This window comes from Chaetodon trifascialis, chromosome 15 (genome assembly GCF_039877785.1).
Source record: "Chaetodon trifascialis isolate fChaTrf1 chromosome 15, fChaTrf1.hap1, whole genome shotgun sequence".
NCBI classification, from domain to species: Eukaryota; Metazoa; Chordata; class Actinopteri; order Chaetodontiformes; family Chaetodontidae; genus Chaetodon; species Chaetodon trifascialis.
In genome coordinates, this window is record NC_092070.1 from 7,365,779 (window position 1) to 7,377,224 (window position 11,446).

Below are 11,446 nucleotides of genomic sequence, written 5' to 3' on the forward strand. Positions count from 1 at the left end.
AATAAACGTTTTCCGACTGGTTCTTACATAGTCCTCTGGCGCTCCCTGTTGGCGGGAGATGGGACTGCGTTTGTGCCAGTAAGGACACTTCTTAGGTCCATTAGTCGAAGTATAAGACCACAGTGTAGAAATACTCTGTTACAAGTAAAAGTCCATTTTAATTGAGCAAAAACAGAAGTGTTCCTGTCAAAATATACTTGAAGTACCAACAGTAAAAGTACTCATTATGCAGACTGCCCCATTTGAGAATAAGTCATTATTATTGATTAATTCATGTGTGCATCACTTTAATGCTGCAGGTGTCAAACGTTGGGCTTCACCCCTTACTTTGTTTTTTTTTAATGTAATGGGGTATGTAGTGTGCAGGAGCAGAAATGGAAATACTCAAGTAAAGTGCAAGTACCTCAAAATTAGTACTTAGTATTGAGTAAATTGACAGTTACTGCTCTGGGAAGAAGACAGTAAGTACAGATGGATTATCAGTAAAGTGTACTTAAAGTATCTGAAGTAAAACTACTTATTATGGGCCGTTTTAGAATGGCATGCTCTGTATTTAATGTATATTTTAACATGGCCAAATTATTGCTGATTATCATGATTTATGATAACGTCCGGGAGAATCACATTGTGACATTTTTTTATATCATTCTACAAGATTGAATTAATGATTCTGAACAAATTTCAACTTAAAAAACAGTCAGTGAAGTCGTTTATTTACATGTGTGACCAGTGCACTGCAATGAACATCAGTTTCATAGCATCATAGGTGCTTCTGCAAGCACAGTGTGTCATATCATCACTGATAACACTTCTAACTAAAGCTGTCAGATAAATGTAGTGGAGTAGAAGAAATATAAAGCAGCACAAAATGTAAATACTCTCCACAATGCTTTTCACAGTACTCTCACAAGATTTCTTGTAGCGCAGGTCATCGTGTTTAAAGAAAAGGGGAACAGTCAGAAGATGAGAATAAGACAAAAATTTATTGTTTTAAGCTTTGGGCTCCTCCACTTGACAAGCAGATCATTTTCCTTTCTTGACCTCCTGTAAGGAAGGAAATGACGTGAAATAAAGTCAGTGACACAGTTCTGCTGCTTGGTGTCAGCGTGAACAACTCATGGACATCTGAAACAAATCTAACTTAGAAAAAAGTCAAACTGGTTTGGAAAGTCATGACTAACTCTAGTGGTCAGATAAATATAACGAAACATTTGATACTCAAATAAAGTACCTCAAGACTGTACCACAGCGCCGCAGTCAGCTACTGTTCACCGCTGCATTTACACAAACCCATGTTACAACAAAAGAATAGAACTGTGAGCCAGAAATACAGAAAGATTTACTGACACTGATTCGAAGATATACTGTATGATGCTATACAGTGTAATCTAATATTATAATGTATAACATTTAGAAATTCTCTACTGGTTCGTAATTTTATTATGCGTTCTTGAAAATGTAGTGATGATAAGTTGCTAAAGTTAATGTTATGGTGGTTAAAAGACATCATGGCCAGTAGCTCTCAGCTGGAGTCTAGGCAGCAGGAGATAGATCTTATTACTTATAACCTTTTATCTTTTCTTAGTAAACATTGTGAAATTGAAATACCTTCTTCTGAATATTTATTTCCCGTCAAACGCATTGATTCTGCACAGCCTGTAACTCAGCTGTGATCACATGGAAACAGAAAAGAGTGCAACTACAAACACTAAAATGTTCTCACAATCGCTAGGCATGCCGAGACTGTCTTGACATGTCCAAAAAGCAGGATGAAAAGACAGAATGAGGGACGCCGCCCCCTAATAACAAAAGGCCGCAGAGTCACTGTAAGCTTTTAACCTTCCTTATTCTGTTATGCCAATGCGATCAGGGCATTAAGAGCAATTTGGAGCAGGCTACACCAGCTCTATTCTGGATATTCAAGCTTTGTTGCCTCTCAGATGACCAGCCCACCCACGTCTTCTAAGCCCACATAACACCTCTTGATGTATGTCAATACTCATACATACCCCAAAGTGTTCCCAGCCTTTGATCTCATTATAAAGAGCATCTCCGGGACAGGAAGTGCTCACCACCTGTCTGTGCCCCTGCAGGGTGAAGTTGGCAATCAGTCGCCCACCATCGACAGCGCAGGATGCCAGCTGATCTCTCACCAGCCCCATGGAATGCTGGGAGGGCAGACTGGCCATGTAGTCTCCGATGAAGGAAACGCCATAGCCTATGGAGTTGTGTCCGAGGGTGTGGGCTCCTTGCCAGAGCCAGCCTCGGCCCTCGTAGATGTTCCCGTCAGAGCCTGCGATGAAGCTTTGGGAGCACAGAGTACCTCAGACACTCTAAGCTGGGTGCAGAATTTCACATACGTGCTGTATATTTCACATGTGCAGGAGACCCAAAACCTGCTTTTACCTGTATCCTATGTCATCCCAGCCTCTGTCCTCCTGGTGGAAGCGCTGCATGGAGCGCATGTTTGCAGAGCACTGCTCGAAGGTCAGACAGGGCTGGCTCGGTGTGTGAGTGTGGTGGATGTACATGAAGGAGAGAGGAAGAGAGAGGTTGGTGGGGGTTCCTTTGTATGGCTTTGCACCCCACATACAGCGAGGTATGATGAGTGGGCAGTCTGAAACAGATGAACAGTGAGGAGCTGGTTAGTATGTCAGTGGAACTGAGTGAATTTGAAACACAGCAGTTGTTGGTCTCATGCTCACCCATGTACTTCTGGACAAACTCTTTCATTCCCTCTTTCACCACAGCCGTCAGCTGCTTCTTCTCCTTTACGTCCATCGTTGAGTGCCCCGACAGTCTCCGCTGCAGCTCTGCTGATTTCACCACCTGTCTGACCAGCGTTGGAGGGCTGACCAGCCCTCTGAAATTCTCCCTGCGGCGTCTGCTGATGAGGCGTGGGGCGGCGTCCAGTCCTCTGCTCTCCAGCTGGTGGCAGTAGTACTCCGTCAGCAGACTGCTGAGCTTCAGAGGACGTCCGGATTTAGCCTCCATCCCTAGGACCACCCCGTCCATGCCTCCGTTCAGCTGAGCGGTGGTGAGCAGAGATGGGCTGCCTGAAAGGGTGAAGACTTGAGGAGAGGTCACATTGTCCCAGCAGCCGTCAGGTCCCAGACGCTGGGTGAGAGGGGAGCTGTGCCTGAACGAAAGGTCCAGGTCTCTGGCCAGTGTGAGCTGGTACAGGCCTCCAGCACGCCTCCTAGACTTGGAGAGGAAACCAGCCTCGATGCCCAGGAGGAGTGGCATGAGGGCAACAGTGGTGCCATCAGCAGTCAGGACCACACCTTCCTCTTTAGCATCCTCGGTCACCCTGTGATGCACAGCCTTTCTAATGTAAGCTGAGAGGCCAGCGTCCATTTCAGGACCACCAGAGTTGGCATCACCAAGGAAGTGCTGAATGAACGCATCATTAAGGCCAGCTGCCCTGCGCAGCCTCTTCAGCACAGCTACTGGCAGTGACCCAGGGTCCCCGTCCTCCACCTGCTGCACTGCCTGGATGAAGTCATCCATGTGGCAGGAAAAAGAAGCTGGAGACGAGAACAGAAAACAAATAAATGTCTTTGCCATTCAGATGAAAACCGATCTCTTCAACCCCAGACAACCTTAGCATTGAACTATGTGTGCACCCCAAAACCAACACACACACACTGCACCTGCAGGATAGCTGTGCTGTGAGGGGAATAGTGGAACTAAGTAACCACTGACATGCACTGACACAGCACCGACATGTGGACGGCCCTTAAAACACTGTTGCTGTTGGCTACTCGGTTTGCCTCTCGCCTGCGCCTCCTCTGCCAGTCCTGTGGGCTTCCACCAGAACGCTACACCGCTCACTCTCTCCGCTTAGATTGCAAGTTACTGCAGACATATGACTCTTTTGGCAACCATGTTAACCCGGTTCAGAACCCCTGGACCAGTCCAGTGATCAAATAATTGACAAAGCAACAACTGGGATGCTTTCTTGGAGCTTTCCCAGCTCAGGGATGCTGACAGGAGTCAACAGCTTTATTTTTTGTTCATTTTCACTAGGTGGGCGCGTCTCCTGCACACTGATTGGGGATGTCCATCTCCATAAAAGCTTAGTGTCTCCAGTTTGGGGGCATTGGTGCAGGCTTGAATGGTTGGTCGATGGTCACAGACTTTGGACACAACTTAGAGGAATGAGAGAACGAGCCACAGATTGAGCAGGAGAGAGATTGATGGCCTGTGAAATGTCTGCTCGGTCGACTACTGACCAGTCGTGGAGAATGATTTGTGATCAGTTGCCAAGTAAGGTGTCCAGCCCCGCCCTACAGGTGGGACACAAGACGTCTGTCATTTATCCACTACAGACTGTTGTCATTAACTGCCAGACTCTGGCTTCTCAGGTTGGGGGAAACTTCAGCTGCAGGAGGAAAGAAAGGAACCTCCGTCGGAACTGGGCCTGCAGTGACGTCATCGTTGTGCGCCGCGGGAATCGGCTCGGCAGCCGCGGACGGAGCATGGAGGGGGGTAATCAGACGGGCTGGAATAAACGAACCGGACTCCAGGACGAGTCGTGGAGCGAAGTTTCGGAGTTGGCTTCCTCTGATTCACATACCTGGTGAGAATCTATGTCGATCTGCCATGGATCCTCATCCATGACGGGGATCGACGTGACGAGCAGCAGGATGAGCTGAAGCGCAAACACCAGCCGTCTTCTCTTTCTCATGAGGGGAGCGAAGCAGCAGGTTGTGACAGCTTACAGAGAGCGCGCTGCTTGAGACGCGCCAATCAGGAGCGAGGAGGAGAATCACTTGAGCTGTCAGCTGATGTGGACTGCTCTGAGATCAGCTGGGCCATCAGCCGATGAGCTTGACCTCCGTGGCCTGCCTAACCTTGCGCTGTGGTATATATGCAGTATCTATCCTACATATCGAGCAACAAGCTGGGCCAGAGCTTTTAGAAACCAGCGGAGGAAGTATTCAGATCCTTTAGTTAAGTAAAAGTACTGACACCACAAGTAAAAGCATTGAAAATGTTACAGTGTAAAAGTAAAAGTGAAAGTACTTCTGCCTCCTGTGACTGTTGTACTATTATGTACTGCGTCATTTCTCCATTAATGATTGTCTGGTTTGTAAAAATTCAGAAAATAGTGAGAAATGCCAACTGTGTTTTGTCCAACACATTAAAATTATTTCAAGTAAATTAAAGGTAATTAACAGACAAGCAGCAAATAATCACATTTGTGAACCTGGAACCACGAAACCTTTTGCATGAAAAATGACATCAGTGATTATCAAAATAGTTGCTGACAAATTTTGTGTGAATCGACTAATTGGTTGGTTTAGCTGTGCTACATTTTCATATGTTAAATGTGCGAAAATCATAATTTGTGACTCAATGCAGTGGATGGAGTACATCTTTAAAGTGATAGATCAAAATACTTAAGTAAAGTACAGAGAGCTCAAATTTGTACTTCAGTTGAATAAATGTACACAGTTACACTTCACCACTGTTGGAAATGAATCCGCCTTAACTCTGCAGATAAAACATGATTCCAGTGAAGTCGTATTCGGTTGTCTGTTATTATGAAATACTGTAAAGCAACAATCCTGTCTCTGTGTGGGGGACAGAGTAAGACGGCTTTCCACCAGCCCACAGGGGCTGTATGTGGCCCAGATTTTAGTGCTACGCCACTCATTGTCAGAATGCTGATAAGAGGATGAATTAGATACTCACAGACTGACATTACAGCTGCAGACGATGTATGAGCCTTTATGAGCTCTTCAATGAACAAATACTAAATATTATAGAATAAAAATGCTTCACTGAAAGAGACAAATTTGCCAAGTAGACACACAATTCTAAAGAATCTCATCTGAAGAATTATGTGAGTTACAGTCAAACAGTAAAATGTGATTACCTTCAGCATATGCGCTGACCAAAACCACCACAAGGACCAGGGTCTGTTTCCAGCAGCCTTTATCCATCCTGAGCTGTGACCACCTTTGGCTCCAAGCTTAAAGTGTCCCTCATTTGTTGCCTCCCTCTCATTTATAGAAGTTCACGTGCAGATTAAGTGGGCGGTTGTGTAACACTTGTGGACATACTGCAGATACGGCTGCGTTCAATCTCTCGGTGCGGCCGACTGAGCAATGTGGGAAACTTGCACCTGCGATGAGAGCAGCGCAGAGTTGTTTCTCTCCCGCTCGACGTGTTTCCGTCCGAACACTGTTGGCGTGACCGAGAGGGGCATTTTTCGAGAAATTCTCAAGTTCTGTAATATACCTCCGTCATGTCATTTTGTTGTTAACGTGGCTGGTGCTTGTGAAACCTTCTGGGAATAAAATAATCCAGTGGCAAACTCTTCACTACTGTACAAATCACTGGCTGTCCTCTCTGAAGCAACAAGCATGTTCATGTTAATATTCACAAAACACAAAAACCCAAGCTGCAAAACTGAGGAAGTCCCAGAACCAAGAAGCAAGTGTGTGCTACGTGTCAGAAACATGTGTGCACACTGATCTATCCACCACTAATTTTAGGTCGGGTTCACATGTGCACAGCAACGTTGCTGAGAATGCAGCTATGAAGAAGTGCAACAAACGGTTGAGACCAAAAGTCAGTGCTCAGGACTTCCAGCATTCATATGATGACCAGAACAGGAAGTAGATGTACTCTTTGTGTGAACTAGAATGCAGAAGGTGTGGGACGCAAATATCAAAGGTCAAAGATATAAAGCTGTAATTACTGTGATAATAGACAGTGGTAAGGAGAGTTCATCAGTAACTAAAATGAGAACGTACAAAATAAACAGGGTGAAGTTAAACAGGCCTTTTTTCACGGACAACATTTAGACTCTTCAAGAACCCGTGTAACTAGTAACATTAACAATGGCTGCATTGCACTGGCTGCTGTAAGTGAGCCATTGTTAATATTTTAAATGACCTATGCTTTTGCAGCCATGGCAAGTCATAATGTCCGCTACGAAAACGTTCCACAAATCTGATCCATCAACAATCAGTCAAACCCAAATGACTTGCTCTCAAGTTTATTGCCAATATTTGAGATACCTGTAGGTTTTGTTTGTGAAAACTCCAGGAGTTTTCAGCAAAGTCTAACAGAAATTTGCTTTAATAGCAGTTTATGGTCTTGATAATGCACGGTGGCGCAGCAAGTCGTGCGCGTGCCTCACAGCAAGAAGGTCGCTGGTTCGATTCCCAGGTCAGGCCTTTCTGTGTGAAGTTTGCATGTTCTTCCCGTGCATGCGTGGGTTTTCTCCGGGCACTCCGGCTTCCTCCCACAGACCAAAAACATGCTCATTAGGTTAATTGGTGACTCTAAATTGCCCCTAGGTGTGAGTGTGAGTGTGAATGGCTGTCTGTGTGTATATATGTTGCCCTGTGATCGACTGGTGACCGGTCCAGGGTGTACCCCGCCTCTTGCCCGCTGACAGCTGGGATAGGCTCCAGCCCCCCCGTGACCCTGAAAGGGATAAGCGGAAAATGGATGGATGGATGGATGGATGGATGGATGGATGGATGGATGGATGGATGGATGGATGGATGGATGGATGGATGGATGGTCTTGATAATGTTGTTTATGTTAAATGTTCAATTCCATCCATTATCTATACCGCTTATCCCTTTCGGGGTTGCGGGGGGCTGGAGCCTATCCCAGCTACAATGGGCGAGAGGCGGGGTACACCCTGAACCGGTCGCCAGCCGATTGCAGGGCCACATGCAAGGACAAACAAACATTCACGCTCACACTCACACCTACGGACAATTTAGAGTCATCAATTAACCTAATGAGCATGTTTTTGGTCTGTGGGAGGAAGCCGGAGTGCCCGGAGAGAACCCACGCATGCACGGGAAGAACATGCAAACTTCACACAGAAAGGCCCCGCCTGACCTGGGGATCGAACCGGCAACCTTCTTGCTGTGAGGCACCCGCACTACCTGCTGCGCCACCGTGCAGCTAAATGTTCAATTGTGCAGTTTAATTGCATTTATTTATTTGTTTGTTTGTTTGTTTGTTAACAATTTTTCAGTGACTTTTGAACATTTTGCCAGGGACAAGAGATAAAAATGACAAAGTAGTATTTGTGCAGACGCTGCATACTCCGGTACAGTAGGTGGCGGTGTGCGGTAAAAAATGCTGGTTGCATCTCACGAGTAATGAAAACGTAAAGGAAGAAGAAGAAGAAGAAGAAGAAGGAGCAGGAAAAACTGGACAGCAGTTGATCGATCTCCAACAAGGTTCGTTTATCTACAGAGAAGCCGCTTACAGAAATCAACGTGATTGATCTCCTGTTATCAAAAACCGTGTTTATGTTTACAGAACGTGCATGTTTCCACTCTTGGAACGGCTCGCGTGCGATTATCTTAACAGGAAGTGCCCGCTAGCATCTGTGGCTAAAGAGCTAACAGCTAGTGGCGATCAGCTGTTTGTTGGGTTTGAAAGGCTGAGACTGGACAGGAGTAGAAATACAGCCGGTAGTTCAGAGGGTGTGTCCCGTGAATTTGATGCAGGAAGACCTGTCAAAGAGGAGCCTGACGATGAGAAGCGGCCACACATTTTCCTCTCAGTGCAATGAAAGAAACCTCACCATGGTGCTGTGAGAGTGGGATCACTTTAATTTCGTTTATGCTCAGTGACGCATATAAACACAAGTAAAGGAGATAATATATTACTTAATGCTGTTAATTTATCCTCTAATGTGATCATTTGCTGCTTTTCAGTATTTTACATTGTTGTATATTGAATAGTTTGTTTTGATGATGCTACCTCGGGTCTTGGGAAGTTGAGATGGTGAATCATTTACCATTTTGACATGTTTACAGACTAAAAAATTAATATGAAAAGGCCTCTTTAGTTGCAGCCCTGCATTATTTTAGTTAGCCTGCAAAAAGCCTTCATAATCTAAGATCTGCAGGCCGGATTGCTGTATGAAGCAGTTTTGTCAACATAATGAATGTGGGCTGAAATGTGACCGGAGGCGAAGTCACCACTGACTGGTATTATTTACGTATATTCTGGTTAATGTGTCGAAGTTAAACTCACATCATTTCAAGGTAAAGCACTCTCAGTGGCAAAACATGGCATTGATATCTTCACACTCTGCAGTCCTGATTGGATGTTATTTTGCACCTAAACACAAATATGTGGATATTTGTTTGTTTAAATCCAATCATAGCCACCCTAAAATCTTTTGGACCCTGACTGCCCATTGGGACACCAGGACCCTTGGTTGGGAATCACTGGCGTAGGCCATAGACATGAAATATTTATATTTTAACTCCCTCTTAGCTAACAACACTAACTAGTTGATATTGATCTTTGCATGTGTGTCTGTTGATACTGACCTGTGCTGTGGACTGTCATCACTCTCAGGCAGAAAATGGACACGCGGTTCACTCGAGGGAAATCCAACATCTTGGAGCGCCCCCTAACCCGACCCAAGACGGAAGTCAGCGTGAGCGCCTTTGCCCTCCTGTTCTCAGAGATGGTCCAGTACTGTCAGAGCCGTGTCTACTCTGTGTCCGAGCTGCAGACACGGCTGGCAGACATGGGCCAGAGCGTGGGAGCCAGCATGCTGGACGTGCTGGTGCTGAGAGAGAAGAATGGGAAGAGGGAGACGAAACTGCTCAATATGCTGCTCTTCATCAAGGTGAGCGAAATGTAAAATAGCACAGATGGTTTCAGAGTTCAGTAACTTTTGAACTCACAGTTTTCCTTCCTTTAGGTTAACGTCTGGAAGTCTCTGTTCGGGAAGGAGGCTGACAAGCTGGAGCAGGCCAACGATGACGACAAGACTTACTACATCATAGAAAAGGAGCCACTTATCAATGCCTACATCTCTGTGCCCAAAGAGAACAGCAGCCTGAACTGCGCGGCCTTCACTGCGGGCATCGTGGAAGCCATCCTCACACACAGCGGCTTCCCCGCCAAGGTCACTGCCCACTGGCACAAAGGCACCACGCTAATGATAAAGTTTAACGAGTCAGTCATAGCCAGGGACAAGGCTTTGGATGGCAGATAAGGAAGACTGTTGAGAGTGAGGGGTTATGTTAGTCAATGCGGGTTAAAGGTAAGTCGTCCAAGTCCAGCCTAGTGTTATTGCTGACTGAACTCCCCCGCAGTAACTGGGTGACTTTATGGATGGATGACTGCACCGCACTGAGCCACGCCTAGAGAGGAAACCATGCAGCTAGTTGCTTCAGTCAAGTTTTTGTGGATCATCTCACACCTGTTTTACCTCATGACGTGACACAAAAGTGTTGACTGAAGATCTTTGATTTCATGTCACATTTTTACATCGCAGATCATTCATAGAAGATGAAAACATTGGACTTTCACCCGCTGTTTCAACAGTGATTTAACCCCAACAGGTCAAATTATCAGAATTACATAACTGTAATTAAATAATGTCACCTTGGACTCTGGGAAATTGTGGTGGCCCATTTACACTTTTTTTTTTTTTTTTACTTTTTGTAGACTAAACAATGATTCAGTGCATCTAAAAAGCAGTTTTATTTGATAATTAAAGTAATGTTGAGGTGCAGCCTCATATGGTGAAACTAGAGCATTCATCATTCATATAATGTTAATAAAAATTGGTGTCACAGTAGTTCAGTTCAGAATATCTTATACAGAGGGAGGTCCAGACTACTTTTTTCTCTGTTTCATTCCAGCTCATGTCTGTAAAATAGATTCATATTCAGAGCTGTAACTATCATTGACGACACTGAGGTCATACTCTCACTTGTGTGTGTGAGATAGAGAGTTGGAGGGTGTTATTAGCAACACAGGGGAGTTTACATCGTATACTTAAAAACAAAACTTAAACATGAGGTTTTCTAATCAGACTCCATTATCTTTAGCCTCAGCATTTTGACATTTTTGAATACTTTCAAGCTAGTAAAATAACAGATAAATAAAAGCTTCAGCATTTCCTTCCCAAGATTTAATTCTGGGTGGCATGAAGAAGGATTAAACCGTGAACAAATAACAAACAGTAACCTCAATACATAAAATATCAAAAAATTGAACTGGTGAGTGAAATCCAGGACATTTTGGTTTCAAGTAAGAAGAACGTGAGGGTGGGGCGTGCTGGTGACCAGGTGGTTAAGATGAGTGTCCATGCAACTGTTGAAACTGTTTCACATTTGGAAAATATTTTAATTTGTATTTTCATACATAGGAAACAAAAGTGTTAAAATCGACAGTCTTTATTGGGGGTTATATGCCAGGCTAGCTGTTTCCCTCTGTTTCCAGTCTTTGTGCTAAGCTAGGCTAGGAGGTTGCTGTCAGTCTCCTCGTGTTAAGCGCAAATTTTCCAAAATATTGAACTCAGTGACCTCAGTTCATGTACAGTCATGTCTGCTCATATTGTTTATTATTATTTATGGCACCTTTTGTTTGTCTGTTGGGTAAAACTGTAATAAAACAATGTGAGCTGTCACGTGAGTCTAAGTCATTA

At 44.7% G+C, this 11,446-nt stretch overlaps 2 protein-coding genes across 4 annotated transcripts; one reads left to right on the forward strand and one right to left on the reverse strand.

Moving 5' to 3' along the window:
* Positions 1 to 683: 683 nt before the first annotated feature.
* Positions 684 to 5,991, reverse strand: pglyrp6 (peptidoglycan recognition protein 6). 2 transcript variants are annotated; one of them, XM_070980173.1, is made up of 5 exons: positions 5,885 to 5,991; positions 2,706 to 3,527; positions 2,407 to 2,617; positions 2,010 to 2,304; positions 684 to 1,044 (listed from the first exon to the last, which is right to left on the reverse strand). In XM_070980173.1, the coding sequence occupies exons 1-5, from the start codon at positions 5,949 to 5,951 to the stop codon at positions 1,024 to 1,026; spliced, it is 1,416 nt and encodes a 471-aa protein (XP_070836274.1). In that variant the 5' UTR covers positions 5,952 to 5,991; the 3' UTR covers positions 684 to 1,023. The 2 variants fall into 2 exon arrangements, with proteins under 2 accessions (XP_070836274.1, XP_070836273.1); XM_070980172.1 differs by lacking the exon at positions 684 to 1,044 and having other exon boundaries at positions 1,798 to 2,304.
* A 2,164-nt stretch (positions 5,992 to 8,155) lies between these two features.
* On the forward strand, positions 8,156 to 11,427 carry LOC139343413 (trafficking protein particle complex subunit 5-like). Of its 2 annotated transcripts, none has more exons than XM_070981063.1 (3): positions 8,156 to 8,222; positions 9,358 to 9,634; positions 9,710 to 11,427. In XM_070981063.1, the coding sequence occupies exons 2-3, from the start codon at positions 9,365 to 9,367 to the stop codon at positions 10,004 to 10,006; spliced, it is 567 nt and encodes a 188-aa protein (XP_070837164.1). In that variant the 5' UTR covers positions 8,156 to 8,222; positions 9,358 to 9,364; the 3' UTR covers positions 10,007 to 11,427. The 2 variants fall into 2 exon arrangements, with proteins under 2 accessions (XP_070837164.1, XP_070837165.1); XM_070981064.1 differs by having other exon boundaries at positions 8,173 to 8,222; positions 9,362 to 9,634.
* Positions 11,428 to 11,446: the final 19 nt, after the last annotated feature.

What these genes read in the sequence shown, in the direction of transcription:
- LOC139343413 (XM_070981063.1), top strand. Translation starts at nt 9,365, where the DNA reads ATGGACACGCGGTTCACTCGAGGGAAATCCAACATCTTGGAGCGCCCC. An exon ending in ATATGCTGCTCTTCATCAAG is followed by an intron (nt 9,635 to 9,709) that starts GTGAGCGAAATG and finishes TCCTTCCTTTAG; the next exon opens with GTTAACGTCTGGAAGTCTCT.
- pglyrp6 (XM_070980172.1), bottom strand. Translation starts at nt 5,951, where the DNA reads ATGGATAAAGGCTGCTGGAAACAGACCCTGGTCCTTGTGGTGGTTTTG. An exon ending in GTTTGTCCAGAAGTACATGG is followed by an intron (nt 2,618 to 2,705) that starts GTGAGCATGAGA and finishes CATCTGTTTCAG; the next exon opens with ACTGCCCACTCATCATACCT. An exon ending in TGGGATGACATAGGATACAG is followed by an intron (nt 2,305 to 2,406) that starts GTAAAAGCAGGT and finishes GTGCTCCCAAAG; the next exon opens with CTTCATCGCAGGCTCTGACG.